The 23,477-nt window shown below is 27.7% G+C and overlaps 1 protein-coding gene across 2 annotated transcripts in view; it reads left to right on the forward strand.

Annotated features, from left to right (window-relative positions):
* Positions 1 to 23,477, forward strand: part of LOC145252736 (uncharacterized) — an 81,176-nt gene that overhangs the window by 17,374 nt on the left and 40,325 nt on the right. For both annotated transcript variants that reach the window (XM_080112603.1, XM_080112602.1), the window contains exons 2-3: positions 7,148 to 7,422; positions 22,531 to 22,668. In XM_080112603.1, the coding sequence (XP_079968729.1) occupies positions 7,160 to 7,422; positions 22,531 to 22,668 (401 nt within the window). In that variant the 5' untranslated portion in view covers positions 7,148 to 7,159. The remainder of the gene's footprint in view (positions 1 to 7,147; positions 7,423 to 22,530; positions 22,669 to 23,477) is intronic.

Genomic DNA, 23,477 nt, shown 5'->3' on the forward strand with positions numbered 1-23,477 from the left:
AGTACTTTTTGACGGACCGTCTTTTTAAAAATCTACCAAAAATCAGGTAATTATCCGATCAATACGAAATTTTCAGCGATTATTAAGAGAAGAATGAACTTTATAACGGTGTACTTATTTTTCATAAACGATATTTATATATATATTTTTTTTTGCTTACAAAACTCCCCCTTGTTTTGAAGTGGGAACAAATATGCTTAAAATAATCATCTGAAACTGAACACAACATATTGTGTTGTTGTAAGGGACAGAATTATAGATTAAAAAAAAAAAAAAAAAATTGTTTGCCTACCTTATTTTGACGTCTGAATATCAGAACTTCGATTGTGTTTAATTATCCCGCTTTTGAGTTTTGAAGTGTGAAATTCGGTGAATATGTTAAGTAAAATAATTAATTTAAGTTAAGCAAAACAAAAAAAAATTTTTTTAATATTTATACGAAAAAAGCCATTTTAAAATCTTTGATAAATAAATTAACAATTTTTTTTTAGTGAGCCGAATAATGCATGACCATTATTAAACAGGGCATGCTTTGAAGAATCGATACCCAAAAAAAAAAAATTCGATAAATATTGTGCCCTTTGTGTTAAAAATAGCATTTTTTTCGATCCCGTTTGAAAACGTTTTCCGCCTTTCGACTACGGTGGACCAAACGCGCTGAAATAATTTTTTTTTTATTCTGCTTTAAATTGCCCCCCCCCCCCCATTTTAAAACCCCACATTAAAAACCAAACTCATACAAATGGTCACCCATCTGGTACTGGCCAGCCTCAGCTTAATAATACATTGAAATTTTCGTCACTGAAAAATAAGTTTTTTTGGCCTGTTTGGTCTTCCATAGTTTACTTCTTATCAAACGTAAGCGTAAACAGTGTCGATCTAGACTCTAGATTGACACGAAATAACTGGTTACATATATGAATAAGTGGAATCCAGGTACTTATATTATAATATTTTTGCATATTCTCTTAGAAAATCATCCTAAATCTTAGACAATAAATAAATAAATAAATAAATTATTTCAAAAACCTTTTTTTTTTTTAAAATATTTATGTACGTTTTTTGTGCAAGACAAAAAATGTCAATTAACTTTTTGGGAAAATTTAACATTTAAAATTTAATTAAAAATAGTAGAAAAAGTTTTACATTATTCTGTTTTCTATATGATAAAATTCAGGATTTTATCTTTCTGGAAAAAAAAAAGTTACTCAGAAATAATGGATTTTAATAAATGTAATTTCGTTTTAAAAAACAACTTGATTTTTCGGCCATTTTTGGCCGACTCCCAAAATGTATACATATTTTTGATCTCTCCCTTTACTTTAAGAAATTCACCAGAATTCAGAAAATCAACCAATTTTAATGACATTTTCAGTATTTAATTATGACCACAGAATATAATTAACTCATTATTTTTTTAATCATAGTGAAAGTATATTATTTTATGTAAACAAAAAACATCTTTTACTAAAGTTGTAGTTTTAAGTGCTAAAAAAAAAAGGCATTGTTTTTTTTTTTTTATGTAAATAGATATTAAAAATTCAAAAGAATTTTTTTTAAATATTAGGAACATTACAAAAAAAAAAGCCTCAGCAGTTTATGATAATGAAATCAACAGAACTCAAAAATATTTATTTTGATGGTAATAGTTTTAGCATAAATTTTCTATCTAATTATTCCTTGCATGCATGAATGTGTAAACAATAGTGTATGAAATTTTTTCTATAATCTTAAAAAATAAATAAATAAATAAATTAATGAATGAAAACCTTGAAAACTAGAGTTACTAAAAAATAATTAAATGAATGAGAATTTTTACTAAATGATTTACTTAAAGAGGTACGGATCGACAGCGTTTTACGAAAAAGAAGTCAGGTTTTGCACTCTCTTTTACCCCATCTCTACTTCACACTGCCATCATTTCAGAAAAATCTGAGACTCTGAAAAATTGAGTAATGTAATTGCTAAAATTAACTTTTTGAACAATATTTTACAAATTTATTTTGAATACTAAGGAAAGTCCTCGGTATACAGACGTCCTCAATAATTTTAGAGTATTACTGAATTAAAAAAAAAAAACAAAAAACTTATACCAAATTAAATATGAAACATTTTTTAAATAAATTATTAGTTGTGTCCATTCAAAAATATTTTAATTAAATAAGCATTTCCTATTTTATTACATTTTGCGTGATTCATACTTTCTGAAAATCAGTTGCCATTTTATGATTGCCAACATTTTTTAAACTAACCCACTTTTTGGGGTGGATAATTAGGCAATTTTTAGTTAAAGAAAATGTATATGCTTTATTCTTGAGATTTTTAAGGGTTTAATTTACGAGTTGACATTCAAATAGTTTCAGAAAACGGATAATTATTTTTCTAGATATTTTTAAATTTGATTTAGTCAGACTTAAAATGCTAATGAATTCTTGTTTTTTCAACATTTGTCATGATTTTTTTTATTTTTCAAGCAATCAAAAGTTAAATATGAACTAAAACAAATTATGATAAACATCTTTTAAGAAACATAAAGGCCTGTTTTTTTTTTTTTTTTTAATTAACTTTATTATTTAGAAATCTGTTATTAATGATGGAAGGGGCTTTAACTATTCTGTAGTTTCACTTAACAATTTAATAAAAAAAGGTAACCGTAAAAATTGAATCTTGACTTGAAAATCTTATCTTAAAAAAAAAAAAAAAAAACGTAAGCAGCAGAAGTACCAAAAAGTTTACAACTATTGCAAGAAAATTTAATCTTTCATTGATTTGTAGCTTTTCAGTCTTGGTCCTTTAATTTGAAAAGTAAATATCTGATCGATTGATGAGTTAGTGTGTGTGTGTGTGTGTGTGTGTTTTAGTATGACTGAAGATTCATCACATCAAGTAACTTTGCATTATTTAAAAAAAAATTTTTCAAGCCTGTTTTGTTGTTACATAATCTGCATTCAAACGCTTAAATTAAAATAATTCCAAAACTGAAAAGCTATGCAGATCAATAAATTCGCATTTGGTAAAAGTTATTTGTTGTAATTTTTTTTCTTAACTAATATTGCATAGTCGCTGATTTTTTGTTCTCGTAATGTTCCAAACATTTTCTAGAGTATAAAAAAAGTATTAACAAATATATTTTATATGATGTTGACTAATATGATGAATTTATGTGTAAAATTTTTCCATTGAAATTTCATGTCCTTGGTTTGTTCTGGTTTGGCTAAAAGTACACAAGCGTAAATTTTAATTGAACAGTTGTTAAACTTTCTTGAAAACTTTTCATCTTTGGTTGAAATCCATTTTACTTTAAATAAACAACTGGTTAAAATCAAGTTTTGTACTTTGTTGATACTCATCGTCATCTCATCTGATATATATGAATGCCCTGGAAAGTCACTTCTGGTTAATGTTTACCAATTATAAAATATGCAAACATACTTGGCTATTTTTCAGAATAAAAGAATATTTTAAAACTGGTAAACATTAACTAGAAGTGATTTTTTTTTTTTTTTTTTTTTTTTTTTTTTTTTTTTTTTTTCTCCAGAGCATTCATATATAATCAAATCAGCTGACAAAGAATGTCAACAAAGAAGGATGGAACTTACCTAATATTGTAGTTTACTCAAAAAATGTTTTGGAAAATCTAAAACAAAAATAAATAAAAAAATATATTTTATAGAAAGCGAATGATTTTTATTTTAGTAGGTGAATTTTCAAGTTTTTAAACTTAAACCAGTTGTTACCATAGGAAAAACAATCCATTGTTAGAAAAAAACACACAAACCCCCAAACATTGACCACACTCGATATTTAAATGTACATTTTAAATAACACGGTCACTTTTTCTTTTCAATGCCTTGTCTGGAGTGATTTCCATTAAAAACAAAAATCTATCCACTATGCAGGTTGATAGTGTTTGATCATATTAAGAGACAGATGTCCATCTTTTTAACAGGTTGTGAGACATGATATTTCAACGTTTTCTTTGAAATTTCAATATCAACAGCTGGTCAAACAGAAAGTGATACCTATAACCACACTTCAAACATTGCAATCCTTTATATAAGAACAATGAAGTTTTATATGAATATAAAGGTTACGAGGTAATTGATTGAAGTCGTGACATCATTGTGAATTTATTCTCTATAATTTTATAATGATCACTCCTGGTTTGCAGGCTCAATATTTGTTATCTCTACTTATATATAATAGTTACTTTGTGTGTGTGTGTTTCCTTTGAACTCTGAAACAGCTGGAGCAATTTTTGGAAATTTCACACAAATGTACTCTAGGTTTTGTGTGGGAATGTCTCTGATAATCAACAAAATCTGATTTAAAAAAAAAAGAACAGTCCGATTTTGACTAAAGTTAACACCCTTATATAGCTTAACATCACAAGTGCATTTGAGAAGTTTTATTACCATACTAGCAGAAGGACCTGACATATAAAATCAACAGATTCTTTGATAAGATGGGCGCATTTGAAATGAATGTTTCTGTTTAGAGTATAATTGAACCAAGATATTTAATTTTTGCATTTAAAATTTTCATTAAAGCCATTATAAAAATTTAATTTTAGAAAATCAAAATGTAGACTACAATGTATTGTGAACTAAGTCACTGTGGTGAGGCATGTAAAACTGCTTCCGGTATACTGCGGTGGGTTTCCAACTAGAGCAGGCAATCAATAAATTTAATTAAAAAATGGATGATTTCACTAATTCTGATGGCAGAAGTATTGCAATTATGGAATATTTGTTGATCCTCACTCAATCTTTGCCAATGTCAAGACTCCCTGCTAGTATATATTAAACTAGCAAAAATGTGCTCCATCTAGTCATATGATTTGCTAGTTTTTTAGGATATCAAGGTGAATGACCATATATTACACTGACCCTAAAAAAAGAGGGAAGTAATAACTGAAAAGGGTAATTAATCTCTGGGAGGGTGATATGACAACAGACCCTCCCCCCCTCTAAAAAAAAAAAAAAAGGAGAAAAAAAAGAAAAACAAAGATAATAATAGAAGGATGGTATCATAAACAAAAGAACATATAGTATAGTGCCTCTCAAAATGTGGAAGTAATATCTGAGAGGATGTCTCATAAAAGAAAGTAATGTCTGTGAGTATGATGGGTCAAAACAACAGAACATACAATACATTACCCCCACCCTCAAGTGAGAATTACCCATACCCTCTTAAAAAATGGAAATAATTCCTGAGAGGATGGTCGTATGACAACTGATACTACACAACTCCCTTCCATTAAAAGATAATACAATAATAGATTCATTTTTTTTATTATTTAAAAATGCCTGGCATGAAAAACATTTTTATAATTCCTTAGTCTTTTGTACTCTCTGTTCTTGGGACACAGCATTGATTTATTAGAAGGTATTTATAAAATATGTTAAGAAAACTTGGTTATTTGTAGTTTACTAGATTGAACTGTAAACACACTGAGCGTACATCATAGTTACAAATCCTTCATTATGACTACATCCATTTCAAGCAGCAACAACTAAAGTATGCTTGAAAACAGCAACAGCTGCCAATCTATATATCTATTCTATATATGATTAAAACTCTTGATATTGCTTTTTTTTTTCTATTTACCTCCTTCTGAATGTATAGTTTATGAATTAATAATTGTCTTGAAATTATTTCTCACCGTGTTAATAGCATTAAGAATTGTCTTTTACTATAAAACAGTTATTGCGGTTTTAATTTTATATAAAACTAGTTTATACTCGTTCCTTGGGCAGTGTTAGTACATGATCTGGTTCTATCAATTTTTTGCATTTTAATTAGCTTCTGCTGCTTTATAGCTAGTACAAAGAAAAATATTAAAAAAAAAAAAAACAATTAGATGGGGTGCTACTTAGTATTTACATGAGTAAATATTTATGTAACTTTTTTTTTTTCTTTTTTTTTTTTTGTTGATCTTTCAATATATAAAATGCGTATCCAGTTTAAAAAATCCTATCGACTTATGAGATTTGAACTCTGGTATTGATATTGTAAAAAATATTCTCTATTTATTTTTTTTTTTCCCCCGTTGTATATGAACAAACTCCAAAAATAGCATAACTTTTTAGTCATGTGTAAATAAGAGGAACATTTGTGACAACTTAAATCCCTTTTTAAACAAAGTATTTTAGTCAGTTAAATCTCTTTTGAAGAAATAAAATGACACGTTTAAATTGACAACAATTCTATTCATTGTTATATTCGATTTTAGAACTTTTCATTTCATGAATGCAACATCAGATTTATTTCTCAATTACTTTTTTACATTTCATCTTTGATGATTGGACTATGACATTAAAAAAATGTGTGATATTGTACATAGAAAAACTTGTTAATTATAAAAGTGATTTTTAACCTTTTGTGTTCTCTTAGGTTAATCTACTGTGGATACATTCCACATTGTCTGGTAAATTGTTTTGTTTTTATCTCATGACCTGAAATGATAAAGCATCTCTAACATATATTGTGAGGATCATCTTTTAAATTTTGTTCATGGGTGATAAATGATCCAAGCTGAATATATAGATTTCTATATCTTTTTATTAAAATTATTTAACATAGCAGACTTTTTTTTTTTTTTTTGCCCCATTACAAATATAGACTTACATCATCTTTTTGTGTGTTTGCTGAAAAAAACTCCTACCAAAACAAAAAAATGCTGACTCTCACTCCCCACTTTTTGAGGTGGAGCAACAAAAAATCTAACTTCAATCATACTTTTGCCAAAATTATCACCTCTATTACTTACATCTGCTTAAAAATAGACTTTTGTATTCTTCATATTTGTTTCCTCACAAAGATAAAGTTAAACCCTAGATTGGTTCCGTATGAAAGATTCATATCGCCCTAAAAAGGGGGAGGGTACTCTAGAGCTAACACAGTGCAATTCTGCTGGAACTATTTCACTCATGAGATGCCTTGGGCAGCAAACAATACCCATCTGAAAATATCTTATTCCTTATGAGATTCAACTAGTTTTTGTATCAATCTAGCTAACTTAAGTGTATTTAACAAATGACTAGCATGTTTCCAATATATATTGTAAAAAAAAAAAATCCCCTCCCAGCACCAAGTTTTTATTTATAGACTTTCAAATAATATTACTTATCTGATTTTTATACAGATTTCCTGAATTATGAATCAGTATCCAGGATTTGTGCCCATGATGGTGCCTCCCCCATATATGATGGCTGTTCCCATGGCCCCTGGCATGCCTCCCCCTCCACCTCCAGGTCAGCCAATTTTAGCTGGAGCAACCACTGCCACACTGATCCCAACATCCACTCCACCTTCTGTTGCTGCTTTGCCGGGACATGCTGCTCATGCAGCAGCTGCCGCCACTGCAGCTGCAGCTGGCCATGTTCGGAAACGGACCTATGAGGAAGCCCGCAGAGAAAGGTAAAAAAAAAAAATTAAATTTTTCTTTTCAAGAGCTTTATATATAAGTAATTTATGCATGAACAAAATAGTTTTGGCTTTAAGATAGGCATTTTTTTAATCTACTCCCATTTTTTTTCATTTTTTTTATTTTTAGTTTAAATTTAAAATATAATCTAAATTTAAAATTAATTTGCTGTACAATTTTGTTTAGTTATGTAAAAATACAGTAAATTTGCATTTGTTTTTCATATATAAGATTGAAATTGCAAAGAATGTTATGAATTTGAATTGTTTTGTATTATAAAGTTGCAACATTGTTTTATATTGCTTGTCACTGTACTTTTCTATTTTAGCCAATTAAATTTCAGCTGGTTATTTAAGGAGCCATTTTACAAAAGATTCCATTGAATTCGACATTTGCATAATTTATATTTTCAGACTTTGATTTTTGCACAATGTTTTCTTGATTTTTATTTTTGTTTTGTTTATTTAAAAACAACCTTTTTTTTTTTTTCATACCAAAAATTTCTCTCTGTATGTATTTTAATAACATTTACAAAACATTTGAAAAGTTGGCTAGCATTTATGAAACCATGCTATATTGGTATATGTTTATTTCACAGAAAAGTAAATATACTGGCATTAATGGAAACAAATGCTTTTATTGAAAATATATTTTAATTTTAAAGGAGATGGATCACTTGCTGATATATGTATTTTTGTTTTTTCATAGCATTAAAAAAATTGGATAAAAGGTTATTTTTTGTAGTAAACTTTATTTCAAAAGAAAATGTCTCAAAATCCAACAGTTTAGCATGTTCTGTTAAATATATATAAAAAAAAAAAAATATTTAGAAACGATTTAATCTGAAATTCATGATTGCTATATTCATGTTTCTGCCATTGGATGTTAGCTATCAGCAGATGCCTTTATCCTAGTTTCTAATCTTCTGTGAATATTGAACTGAACCCATTTAATCTGTTCTCATTTTTTTTTTTTTTTTTTTTTTTAAACAAAGGAGTCCCCACTTATCGAGGCCTGGAGGCCAGTCGAGGATAGGGGGGGTTAATGTTAAGTGTTTCTGTAGAACAAAGATGGCAGTAGTAAATCTAGTCGGTGAAGAATCAATGCAATTATGATGTCTAGTGTTGAGTGATTCTGTAGAATAAAGATGGCAGCAGTAGATCCAATTGGCAAAGAATCCATGCCGTCCCAATCAACAGTGGTTCAGTCATGTCGAGAAGGAGGCTGATAGCGAACTGACTGGAATCCAAAATTCGATATTTTTATGAGATTGGAGGCTTCTCATTGGTTGATTGCATGAACCAAACAAATGGTTGATCTGAAGTGTGTCTGGGACGTTCACCACTGATCACTTCCACAAAAATACTGCAATTGGCACGGGTAATAATAACTGCCACAATAAACATGCATAAAGGTAAATAATCATTAGCATTTGTTCTATTGGACAAAAATGTTGGTTAACAGATACTCTAAAAGTGGTGTTTATCTCAAGGCTATGAGTTCAGTTCATGGAGAAAGAATTTGATAGAGAACACAAAGATTTGTAAAAGATGTAGAATGTGACTAAGTGTAAAATTCTTTAAGTCACTAACTGAAAATGAAAAACACCTGAGGAATGTACAATGGCTCACATGTGAATATAAACGATTTGCAGCAATATTTTCAGTTTATAACTTGTATGAATTTAAAAATTGTCATATGAAATTTTTATAAAATATTTCAATTCTTCATAAGTTTGTTGTCAAAATTAACTTTCAGTTTTCAATGTTACAGAAAAAAATATATCTGGCATTGCAAATGAAAATAATCAATTTTTGTATGTTTACATTATTTTTATTGGAAACTTTGAACACTTAAAAATTAATCAAACCTAGAAAATGGATTGAATTGAATTTTATTTCTTTCTCCTGTAAATTATTTTCATAATGCTTGGTGTCAACCATCATACAGTACATACTGTTGTAGTTCTCAATCAATCTCATCTATGTTAAGCAAAGAATTTCTTTTTCGGAGAATCCATTTATATAGGAATGATAACAAAAATAGAGGTTAACTGTGGTAGTCATTTACAGAATCTCAGCAAGCAGGAAACCGGCAGTTATGGCTAAATAAATCCTAAATTTATTTTATTGTTATGGTACTCTGTCAGAGAACACATTGAGCGCTGTATAGGTGTAAACCATATTTTTGCATCTGTTTTAAATCTACCCTTAACTATTAGTGTCTGTTTATGTATAACTTTATTGGAACAGTTGAACATGGTAATAGACAATGTACAATGTAACAAAACCATAGTAATTTACTCAATAAGAATGGGAACACTAAACCATTTTGTTAAATTGAAATGTTCTTTGGAACTGAATTCAAAGTTCATAAACAATTACAATTATGTGAAAATTAATTTGGCTAGGTATTAGAGAACATAAAATTATACTAATATTTTAGATTAAATTCTTCTAAAAAAAAAGTATGTTTTAAGGTTAACACTAAAATGTTTTAGAAACAATAGTTTTTGCTGTATGATATATGGTGTAAAATGTATATTTAGAAAAGTTTAAGCAATAATAAACATGTCTGTTACAAACAGAAAACATGTTTTCTGTAAAATGTAATTCAACTTTATCATTACAATTAAAAGACAAAAAGCATCATGTACACTTTTAAAATGGCTAAAAGTGAAAAGATATAACTGAAATTAAAATATCACATTTTTTTCCCCTTCCAAATTATGGATTTTAATCGCAATCATAGTGGTTTGGTGATTTTTGAATTCACATTTAAAATCAATTACGAATCATGTTCTCAGATTTATTACTGGATTCTAACAAGTTTATTAAACTTATCTTTTTACTGGTGTATTAAAGGCTGCTATGTTGATAGAAAGGGATTGGAGCTATATTTTTCATGGTTAATGTTGCCGATCACAATTGAGATACATAATGCTAGCCATATGTTAGATTGATTTAAGCTGAACTCGTAAACTTTAAGAAAGTAAGTGCCACAATGTTTTTAACTCGACCAAAACTTTTTAGTTGTTTTTGTACACATTTCTGCTCATTTTATAAAAATAATTTGACTTGAATACTTCAATCGGCTGATTTAAATGACAAGTTCCTTGTAATATTGAAAGGTGTTTTTCTTTTTCAGTATTTCAACTGTTCTTTTACAATGCATGAAAATTAACTTTTTTTTTTTCTTTTCTTTTTCAATACAAAATGATTTGCAATCTTTTTTTATAGCCGAGTCATCTAGTGTGATTTTCTGCAGAGAGAAGTGGACATGTTAATTATTTGATATGCAAAGGAAGAGTCTCCTTTTTAAATGTAATGTGATTCTTGAAAAACTAAAACATAGTATTTGACGTTTTGATGTTATGCTTAGACAAGTCTTTACTGGAAGTTAGATTTTATTTTCAGCCTGTTTACATACTATTACTAAGTTTATCTATAAATTTCAAATTCTATTATGTTCATACTGAATTATTAAATTGTAATTGTCAAATTTAAGTCTCAATTGATTGAAAATAATTTATATTTCATGATTGGGCTTATAAATATTTTTATTTTTATACTTCTTGATAACCATTGTCAACTAAGCTATTGGTTTAAAAATTCTTTTTCTTTCCTTATGTAAGCTGTTACTATTTGGGGATTTTGCATTGATCATATTGATTTTAATGACTATTTTATTCCGCACCATATTGTCTTCCAAGTTAAAAATCCTTCATAAATTAATTCTTACAAGATTGTGACCAATAATTTTCTTAAAGTTGGATATACTTAATGTAATATATTTTATAAAATTACCAATGAAAAAAATTTAAATTAATTCATTGTTTGTATTTTCAAATAAATTCAAACTCACTATATTTCAATATCCATGTTCATTTGTTTTCATTTTTTACTAAAAGTGACTGCATTCCGTAAAGAAATAACTTAAAATGGATGTTTGAAACTCATTATAATGCAAAATTATTATGAACTAATATATTAGAACTGATTAAAACAACATTTGACTAGGTGTGTTGTAATGGACTAAAAGATTACAAAATGATATAAAAATATACATCTCTATTCTGAAATATATTGACTCATAGGTTTTACTTAGAAGGTGAACTTAATTTTGGAAGAAATTGATGGCCTACTTAAAGATGTTTAACTTTAATGTATTTTTTTTAAGAGACATTTAATAAATTCAAAGTTTGACTTAAATGTATTTGTGAAGTTATACATTTCAATTTAATAGAACAGCAGATTTGGTTGTAATGTATGGTTATTTAAGCTTATCATATAGAAATATCTAGTTTAATTTCAAGAGATTTAACTGTCTTGACACAAGCGTTCTTTTTCCTTAGATACTTTTAAAAGATTCAGTCACTTAACCAATTTTTCAATGAGAAATAAAATTGTATATAAGTTACCAAAACAAGAAGCCAATGCTCAACAAATAAAAGTAAAGTATTTCTGTTTCTTTTAAAATATATCTATTTTTTCCCCTTTGAATTTGATGCTGATTAGAGTTTACAGGTTTTGTGAAAATGTTTTTTTTTTTTTTATTATTAGTCTCTTAAAATGTTATGCAAATCATTCCTATTGTCTGTCAACATTTAATTTCTCTTTTATTAAATGAATATCTAACAAGGTATCTTATTTTATGAAGGTCACTTTAACTATAATTTATTTCTACAACAATTTACAATGACTCCCCAAAGTTATAAAATGCGGTTGTCGTCAAACAGTTCCTCTGCATTCTGCAGAATACCATCGATCATGTATTATTTGTTTCCAAGACTTTCTGTCTCTCACTTTGTTTTGCTAATTTATTAAATTCCCGGACCATTATTATGTCATCTTCTATGGTTTACCTCCTTTTCTGCACTTTTCCACCATTTCTTCTAGACATACCAAGTCATCAATTTGATTTGTAATTTTTACACTTTTTATTTGTTGCTTAAGACATAATTCATAATTTTATGGAAGACCCCGCCCCCTCCATGTAAAGCAAGATGTTAAGTCGGATCTGATGATGACTAACAAATTTCTGGCAAATGTTAAACACATGCATAAAATCATTTAGAAATTGCATTTCAGTTTTTAAAATAATCTGTTATGGATAAAATTTCCAACAATGGATCATATTTATGGATTTTAATTGCAAAGTTTTCTTGCTTTTTTTTTTCTTTTTTATGCTTCAATAAGGAAATGACTATCTCAAACAATAGAATAAATTTTCTTGCTTATTTTTGTATAGCAACCAGTACTTGTAAAATCTTTAAAACAAAAATACAAAAATGATGATTCTGTTAACATTTTATTTTTATTCTAAAACCACTTTTCCTAGGTTTCAGAAATGTAAAATTAAATAACCTTCCTTCTCTCCCAAATATTAGGTTTAATCTGTTTTAAACCAAATATGTTAAAAAAAAAATATTGCTTAAAATGTTGTTATATATAAAATAATATAGTCTTTTAGGTTTTTGTACATTTTAAAATTTATCATTAAGTAAAACAATTACAGTAATTATTTCAGATGTTTTATTGGATGACTATTGCATGCAATTTGCATATTTTTAAATCTAGTTAATTGACATTTATGTCAAAACAAATATTTGATATATTTGATTTTAATATTTTTTATAGGAATTTGATTATTTCATGCTACCTTCAATTGGATAAAAACAAATTATGTGAATATCTATTTATAAAACTGTTATTGCAAATCAACCTAGGACTAGCAATTTTTATATAAATTTGACCATTACTATTCCCCCTTTTTTCTATGTAGAATTTACGAAAATTCTACTCTCCATTCAAAGCTACATCAGATAAAACCATTCATTAAAAATCAAAAAGTCAGTTTAATCTAAAAGTTTTGAATTAACTGAAAAAACATTTTGATTTTTTTCCGAATTCGTTTACAAAATAGATAATGCAAAAATGTATACTTGTCAGTAGCTTTTTATTTATTTTATTTTTTAGAAATGTATACATCTGCTATCAAAATATTTATCCTTTGCCAATGTTCTCACTAATATTCATATTCACATAAAATAACTGAAGTTAATAAGAAAGAAAAAGAAAAGCTGTATAAATCGGTATAAAAAGAAAACTCATTATGGCAATAGATTGAAGGTCAGATAGGTTTCTGACTTACTATTTGCTTTCTCAGTTCTCCCAAAATACTTGAGCCATTCCGGTATTAAAGGTAATGAATTAGCAGATTCTGCAGCAAAAAACGCCTTAAATCTCCCAATCGATGCAAATTTTAAAATTCCATACATAGATCTAAAAAGACGTATCAACGCATATACAACAGAGAAATGGCAAACCTACTGGAATTAACACCCTAACAAACTTCACGAAATCATGCCAAAAAAAAAAAAAAAAAAATACAAAACTAAATAGAAAAGAAGTCAAACTAACAAGAATAAAAATAGGCCATACTCACTTAACCCATTCATATCTCCTAAAAAAGAAAGCCAACCCATCTGTATACCTTGTCAAACACCACTCACAATCAAACACATATTAATTGAATGTATTGATTTTGTAACAGTAAGAAATCGATTCTACAAAGAAAACAGTATTAAAGAGTTATTTAATAAAAACAATCCCCACACCATACTCTCATATCTTAAAAAAATTGGCCTTTATAAAAAAATTTAAAAAGAACCCTTTATATAACGGTCCTGGATATGACCTAAAACTATATCCGATGGTAAGGCCCCCACCTTGCGGGCCCTTGGGGAGTGTGGAGCCACCCTTTAATTGCCATTGCTCCCAGGTCCACTCTGACCCGGAGTGGTAGTACCTGTTAGGGTCCCAACTATGGGTTAAATAGAATCTGACTTAAAAAAAAGTATATACTCCATTAAAAATCGTTCTTCAAAATAACTAGATTCGGCATTAAATAACCTGAAAAAGGTTGATATGCCGTAAAACAACCAACCAACCAACCAACCAAAATACTTGAAATGAATTCGTTTTACTTTTTTGTATAGCAGAACAGATGCACATTCAAATAATTATGCATTGCTCTTTATTATAAGAGTGGAATAATTTTTTTTACAGTTACCTTCATTCATTATCTATGAATATGTTCAACAACTACAATGTCTCAACATATGGCTTTAAGTTTTTCCATTCATGAATCCTTTCCATTTTAATTTTTTTTTTTTTTTCTGTCTATGAATGTTGCCAAACTTATTTGGTGCTGATTTGCATGACATTTTTGTTCTCTTGTTTTATTTAAAACATTTGCATGTAATTTTATTCTTCAGCTATTTTTTTTTTTTTTTTTTTTTTTTTTTTTTGTTACATTTCCAAACCATTTCAAAAGAACAGAAGTATCTTTTTTTTTTTTTTTTTTTTTTTTCGAGTAGATACGATTTAATTTTTTTTCCCCAGTATTTTTTCTATTTATTGAAAGGCAAAAATAGAAACGAAAAAAACAAAATACAAATGAAAGTTGAAAGTGAATATTTGAGTGAACTAAACAAGATGATGAAATTTTAATATCAATTGTTTATTTGCTTCCTTTGATTCCAATAAGGAAAGATACTCAGTAGTTACCATGATTTTTTTTTTTTTTTTTTTTTTTTTTTGAGACTATATAAAATGCTTATTTAAAGATTTGTAATCCATTTCACCGATATGATATTGGACACATTTTCTGTAGCAGAAATGTGTTCAGATATGTAAATATAAAATTTGTAAGCAGAAATATAGGTCTCATTTGCTGTTGTATTGGTTTTGTATTTTTTTTTTTATATATTATAAAAGAAAAATATTCTCTTGCATAAAAATATATGGAATAAATTCGTATATTAGCATTGCATTTTTTTAAGAGAAAACTATTACATAATGTCTAATATTCAAATATTTTTTTTTATTTTAAGTGTTTTGAATTTAATTGAATAATGCTTTGACTCAGTGGGAATTTTTCAATTGCAAATTGCCGAAATCCTCCTTAAAAAGAATGAACAGAATTAATATCTTAACATATACATACATGTATTTGATTAAAAAAAAAAATGAAAAAGAAAACGATTTGAAATAGTGACTAAGACGAGGATTGAACTGCAACTCTTTGCAATCTACTTCAATGCTTTTAATTGCTAATACATTGTCTTTGAACATTTCTGATACTTTTTAGCATAAAAATATAAAAATTTGGCTTTTCATTTCTTTATTTTAAATTTGAGCACAAACTAATTTTATTTTTCATTCTTTAAAATGTCTAAATTAAAAATAATTAAAAGCAAATAAAATACTTATATTAATATTCCTACCATAAATATTGGTTTTAAAATGATAATCTTCTAGAATAGATTATTTTGATCACATTTTTATCTGAAATGGATAAAAAAAAAATCCTCATTTACAACTTTACCCATTTTTCTTCTATAGGGCAATACTTAGATAATTTTTCTTCATTAAAAAGAAAGTCTTGTGTGTCAATGGAATGTAATTTGAATCTGTTGTCCTGCTACCATTTGATGCTTAACAGCTCAGTAGAAACATGAAAGATTTTTATCACTTTGCAAAAGTAATTGATTTTTGAATAGCACAAAATAATTTACTTCTATTTTTATTTGAATTTGAGAATTACCTTTTTAAGGTACCATATTTTCTAAAAACTTTATGTAAAATGTGATATTTTCCACTTTTCAACATCTGCAGGTTTGTACATTTAATTAGTATTTTATTCATACACAATCAGCTAAAATTATCTCTGATGTTCTTTTTGCGTTTTTCCCCTCTTATCCTTAACATTCATTTGATAATCTTTTTTATACCACTGGAGACCAGTAACAAAATTAATATTTTTATAATTACTAAAAAAAAAATTTATTTTTTCATGTTTTCTTTCATTTCCACTGTTATTTATTTATTTTTAAAAAATTTCTTTTTAATATTTATAAAAATCTATTTACGATCACAACTTTGTTAAAAAGGATAAGATCCACTCTCTTCTCCTTACTGTGTAATGTTGCTTTTTAATTAAAAAAAATTGTTTTTGTTTATTAATAACTGAAGGCAACCTGCTTTAAATTATATTTCTTGTTGACATGTTTGTAATATTTGGTTTGTTGACATGTTTTGGCTTTAGCTATACTGTGCACATGATAACTTTAGTAACTTGTCTGAAAATACTATTGGTAATTGCTTGAGTAAAATCATAAAAAAATTGAGTTAAATGCAATAGTATGAATTTCAATGTTACAATTGTGATGACAAGTAGATAATTCTTTCATTTTATATCAAAAATGTCTTTTGGTTTCTATCTTTTCTTCCATCAACAGAACTATTCGGTTAATTAGAAAGTTCATTAAAACAAAATTATGAGCTCTACAAAATTTATTTGCTTTATTTCAAGTAGATTTTAGCATTGAACATTTTTAATTACCCTCTCCCACTTTTTGTTTTAAAAATTTTTAATTTTTCAGTGTACATATTTTTTTCTGAACTTCTTTTTCTAGATTTGTCATTTGTTTCTAGAAACTCTGCAAAATTTCTTTGAATGCCAATTTAAAAACACAAAACAAAACTATATTTTCCAAGATCTTTTTATTTTTCAGTTTATGGTTTCATCTTCATTGTTGGCTAAATCATGCATTTCTAACATATGCATGCGTCTGCCTCAATATGACAAAAGGACCTGAAATGTTTTTCCTTTCAAAATGCAACCTTCAGCCAGATACTTCTTTTAATTCAAATTATTATGCAAATAATCATTAAGTGTTAAGGGCCTAAATGGAAAAAATGAAGTTTTGGAGAAAGATTTTCTTTTTTTTTCTTTTTCTTTTCATCGCATGAATTTTGAACATCTTTATCGTTTTTATGTTTAAATTTTAAGTTTTATATTTATAAATCCTCAGTATCAGCTAATGTTGATAGTAGAATGTTTTAACTTGATTTCTTTAAATTTTTATTTTATAGCATTAAAGATATATCAATTCTATGAAGTTATACATTTTAATACTATTTTCATTATACAAATTATTTCATTTTATGTAGGTTCAATGTTAGATCAAAAGATGTTAATGTTTTATCTTGATATGTTTTTGTTTATTTAATATGCCATTTTACTGCCACCCAATACTCTTAGAAATGTACAAACATGCAATTTAAAAACTATTACTTTAACTTTCAACTTATAACTGTTCTGAGAAGAAAATCTGTTTCACTAGTGCTGCTGATCTATTTCAGGTATTGTGTTTTCACAGCTGATTGATTTGCTCTTTTCATATGTGAGTTTATTATTGGATACTTGCCATATGTAATTGAGAATTTCAACAATATTTTGCTTTAACCTGGTAAATATGTTTTAAGAAAAACTCTTTCAGTTTGATTTTTATAGCAGTAAAAAAGAAACCCTTTTCTTTTTATTGATAATGAATATATTTTGTTCTAATTTTATGATATGAAAATGCTTTAATAATTGCAATCAGCAAAGAAAGCCTTAAAGGCCTTTTTCCTTTTTATAAAAATGCTTATTTTCTATATTCAAAAGATAAACTTCAATTAGTTATTCGAAAGTGTAGCATAGCTGGGCTGAGGTAAGGATTCTTTAATCCTCCACAGATCTTTCATCAACGAACAGTAGCTATTAGTCTCCCTGAAGTTGTTGGAGATGTCTAGTTGTAAAGAACGTCAGAATAATGTAGCAGTCGTACACAGGTTGATCTCGTCTTCTTTACTGTCTGTTTGGTTGGAGTAAAGACAGTAATTAAAAAGAACAACAAATAACTTCATTACTTGCTCTGAGATTTAATTTACTTTCAGTAATTTATAGCAAATATGTCAGGATAAACTGCATCTTTTCCTATCACCTGCTCCCCTCTGGTGGATGATGGCTCGAAACCCACATCTGGTCATTTTAATGTTTAATTCTCATAACCTGGAACTTTCTAGTTTTTCTGCCACACACTTCCTCCCATGATGTCATATCCTGATTCATAATGTTTAAACTTCGCTTCTGAATAGAATTTTCTATTTTATTTAATTTTAACTTTATGTGCAAAATACCCTCCTTTTTTTTTTTTTTTTTTTTTTTTTTTTTAACATATCAACAACTAAATATTTAACAAAAACAAACTAACACTATAATCTACAAATTTGAAATGAGCATCCACACATTTTTTTCCTATTAATTAAAAAAAATATTGGTCAATTATCAAATTAACAGAGCTGCCAATTAGATTTTAGAATTTTATCTAAAAAAAAAAAAAAAAAAAAATTTTCTATAAGCTATCTTCAGTGTGCTTTTAGATGTGCATTGGAGAAAATGAAAAGCAAAGTTTTCATGTTTAATAAACTTGTAATTTGGGAAAAAAAATTAACATTTGGAATGTTGAGAAACAACAAATAGTCTTTTGAAAAAAATTATGAAGAAAAAAATATGTACAAAATTAATACAAGTTAATACTTTTTTTGTGCAATCTATATTAAACAAGTCCAATGCTTGCTAAGATTATGAAGAAAATTATTTCCAACCTGTAAACTTATTTTGTCATAAAATAAAAATGGATACACTTTTAATCTGGAATACGACCACATACCAATTTCATTCAATAAAGGTTTCAACTTGGATTTATTTTGTGAACAAACACTTAAAATCTTATAGACACCATATAGACGAGTGGACTTTTTTCTTCAAGATGGAACTGTTTTTATGTGCACAGACACAATGTTGTGCACGTTAAGTTGAAAAACTTCAACATTGAAAAAAAAAAGTCTGCCTGTCACCGAAACAACCTAATTTGAAGTAATTTAGAAAATAATATTCTATTGATGACACCAGAGAAAGAATTCTATATTTATAAAGAGAAAAAAAATGAACTTTTGTTTGCATCCGAATTTTATCAAAATAACCTCCAAAATAAATGAGTTTAAATTTTAGTGAATTTCACTATATTTACTCAGTTTTTCACATTAAATGGCCTGTTTGTGATACTTGAACCATCAACCTTTCTGTTAAAAAATGTGATGACAGCTTGTGCAGCAGATACATTTTTGCTCTTTGCTTTTATAGCCACGGATTTTTTAAACTATTTTTTTAATTTTAGATTAATTTATAAGCAAGATTAATTTATTTGCAAGATGAAATCATTTAATTATTAACTACTACAGAGGAGGCATAACTACTTGGATAAAAAGTGCATTCAAAGAAGAAATATCACAGTAAATAAATATCATGCATCGAGAAGTTCTTAGTTCACAATATACATAATTTTCATGATGTTTAAGTACCATTATATACTGTTACACATGTTTTTTGTTTGGTTAGAATCCAAATTTATTGTTCCAGAGAAACATCTCATTGGATAGTTCAAAATGCTTTACTAATATTCTTGGATCTGAAAAGTGGAATGTCCATTAAGCTAATTGTATGAAAGTTTTACCTTGGTTGAATTTTCACTACATAACTAAACAATATAACAATTTACATGCATCATGTATTAATGTAAACTTTGAAAAACCTGAATTCCGCGACCTCTCTAGATATTTTTATAAGATGCCATTTCATAGGCCTAATTTTAGAATGCAAAACAACTTTGAATTTGGAGGTGGAGCCTAACAAAGTCTCATTCTTTATTGAAGCTAAGTACCATGTACTTTGTACTGTCTCCTCAAAAATTGTTAGGTTCGTTCATTAACATTTCATGTAACATTCTTGCCAAAAAAATTTCTCTGTAATAGTCTATGCATCCTTCAAAGTAAAAAAAAAAAAAAAAAAAAAAAAAAAATCTTGCATAAAAATTTTCTATACAGCTATCATGAATTTCTGTAATTTTTCAAGTTTTATAAACTCTCCACACTTTTGCCATGCATACTATTCTATAGAAGTAGTTTTTTTTCTATTTAAAAACTAGAATATACACTTACAATCAAGTGTTTGTTTTTATTGTTTATTCATTTTTTTTTCATGCAATAAATGCTTTATGCTATTTTATTTTGATCTACTATGGAACAACAATTGAAACTTTGTTCGATTTTATGGCAACTGAATGATTAGAGTATGTTCAAGTTCACTCAATGTTTCATCCAGGGTTGCAGAGTTGGATGGTAAGTCCAACTCCTAAGATGCCAATTCCGACTCCTTTGATATTTTTGACTCCAACTCCTTGATCCCTATGTGGAAATTTATTCTGCAGATCTATATACTAATACAGCTGTCCAGACAGGATTTGCAGGGATCTGATGGATTGAAATATCTTGATGAAGTAGAAGTATTGTAGTACAGTAGAAAATGATATGTCTCCAAAAATAAAAGCAAAACCATACAAAAACTGCTAAATTATGCAACTGGTAAAACCAAACAAGAAAACCATGTATAAAAAAAAAATAATTAAAAAAAAAAAAAAAAAAAATTATCCGACTTAAGGAGTCAGTCAGATAAAAAAAAAATTCCAACTCCTAGTACTTTTAGAACTCTGACTCGACTCCAGCTAAAACCTCCAACTCACTCCAACTGTTCAACCCTGGTTTCATCATTCACTGGTTGATAAATGGGTACCAGTTAAATTGCTTTACATTTGAGAATGTATTTAAGTATTTCCATTTGCTATTAGTGAATAGACTTTTTAATGCTGCATTTGTTGCACATTTAATATCTTGATGAGAAGCTCTGATTCTTGTGGGGCACGATATCTTTTGATTTGGTATCTAATATCAGTGATAAGCAATTCTGATTTTATTTCCAATTTTTATTACTACCGACATCCTCGCTTTCACTGCGTTATTTTTAAGCCTGGATATTGACATAGTTTCTTATCAGTACTAATTTATTTTTGTACATTTTTAATAATATACTACTTGTAACAGTTTTATTAACTAAAATGTTAAATTATGTAAAAGTATAAAAGAAATTATCTTTAAATCTGGCTGATACTTAGAAAGAAAAGTTCAGGGAAAACAAGTGTTTCACTAATGAAGTTTCCAGCATTTAATCATCATCTATGATGATTGTTTCCAGATATTTCCTGAGTACTTTAGCTTCTAAAGGTTGTGTTATTTAATAGTTAGATATTAGATACCAAAATATCATTTTTATCATATCCTTTTAAGGTTATAGTTTGAATCAGAAATTGTCTTGCCACAATTCATGATTTTTTTTAGTTTTCATTTTAGAGATGAAAATAAAGATTAAGTGGAGCACTTGTTATTGTAGACCGTTTTGTGTTGACTTATCTGAAATCGAATGTTAAAAATATATTCAAATGCAAGATGTCCATGATGCAGAACAGGAGACATTGATGGTATGTATGATTACATTAAAAGAATGGATGATTTCTTGGGTTAATAAATGTAGACAAGTTGGGGTAGCATGGTCAGTTCACAGAAGACCAAGGAAAACCTGAAAATGTTGAGAATAATCTTCAGAGAAAGAGGGATAAAGATTTGGCAGAGATAGGTTAGTTTTGAAAGTTGATTTTTCAAAGTCGTCTAACACATGTTTGCATGTAAAACAGATGTTAAATCGAATATGGTGATGACATTTTTAATCATCCAAAAAATGAGGCATAAAAAGTATTCAGTATTATTTCAAAGTGAACTGTCTTTGCTTATAAGCATAATTACTTTTTTTCTTTTTTTTTTTTTGTAATAAAACAAAGTGTAAAGACATTCATCGTAGTTACTTATTCATCAGACTATTGTATATAAAAAATTTTCCACAAAATTTCACCTTTGCATTAGCTATAAAGTGATTGAAGTAAAGATGGAAATTTGCATAACCAGATATTGTACCAACACTGTTCAAGGAGTTGGTATAAACTAGTTGATGTTTATTTTCTTTACAGAATATACTTAAAACCTTTTTTACTGCTACAAACTGAGTTCTACTTCACTTTATTTCATTCCAAAGAATGCTTATAATAGTTTTGTTGTTTTTAAACAATTGGTTTTTCATTGTCATTTTCTACAAAGAATGCTAAAAAAAAAAAAAAGTTTCAAAATTCAATCTTTCCCTGCAACATTTTTTTTTTCTCCTCTGTCTGTGCGCGCATTTTATTTTCCCTTCCTTCATTTGTTTTTCCTTTTTTGTCTGATTGATGTGATTTTTGAAAGGCAAGAACTGGCTTTTTCCTACCACAGCATTCCACCAAGAGGTCCTACAAAATGGCAGCAACAAGATTCCTCTGCTTCTGGAACAGATGAGCCGAGAATAGACGATGCAGTCACCGCTCTGGATTTTTTCAATTCAGATTTAAATTTAGTAATTGACCCTGATTGGTAAGGATCTGAGCTTCCTACTGTTCTTCTTTTAGTTGATATTTCAATACATTCTAGATTGAGAACAATTAGGGTTGGGGAAACGAGATTATGAATTCATTTTCAATTTTAAGTAGTTCTATATGATTGGCTCGATTGAGGCTTTTCTTACAATAACAAAAAAAAAAAAAATACATTTAGACAGGAAAATTTTTGGAGTGATTATTATGATAGTCATAAATATTTAAAACTGTTTCAAGATACATACAAGTATTTAAGAAAGTATTGTATTTTTTTTTTGCTTTCTTTTTTAATCATTTTGATTGTAAAGGATATATGTCCCAAATTATTACAATGTATTATTTAGCAAGAACATGTACATATATTTAAAGGTTAATGATGCACACAAAAATGTTAACATTATCCTAGCTATAAACTTTGCATTGTCATTTTTTGATATCTTATTTGTAAATATATCTACACGTTTGCATATCAATATCTAATATTGTAATAAATAGTACGACGTTGTGATATCTTCAGACATGTCTATCCTAAACAAGTGTTTTCATTTTTTTATTTAAATTTCTATTTATAGCTCTCACCATGTTTTCTGCATTAAAACTTACAGCAGCACAAAATAATTACTATATCAACATTTGTGCTGTGTGAACCTTTATTTACAATAATCCATGCATTGAATGCAAAATAGTTAACATTTTGTGCTACTATAGTTTAATAGAGAAACATTGTCGTAATAAATTTTAAACAATACCCCCCCCCCTCCACAAAAATATCAATATATTGAAATTAATAATTCATAATTATTAAAG

The sequence above is a fragment of the Euprymna scolopes genome, chromosome 29, assembly GCF_053919585.1.
Source record: "Euprymna scolopes isolate OS-2025 chromosome 29, ASM5391958v1, whole genome shotgun sequence".
NCBI lineage: Eukaryota > Metazoa > Mollusca > Cephalopoda > Sepiida > Sepiolidae > Euprymna > Euprymna scolopes.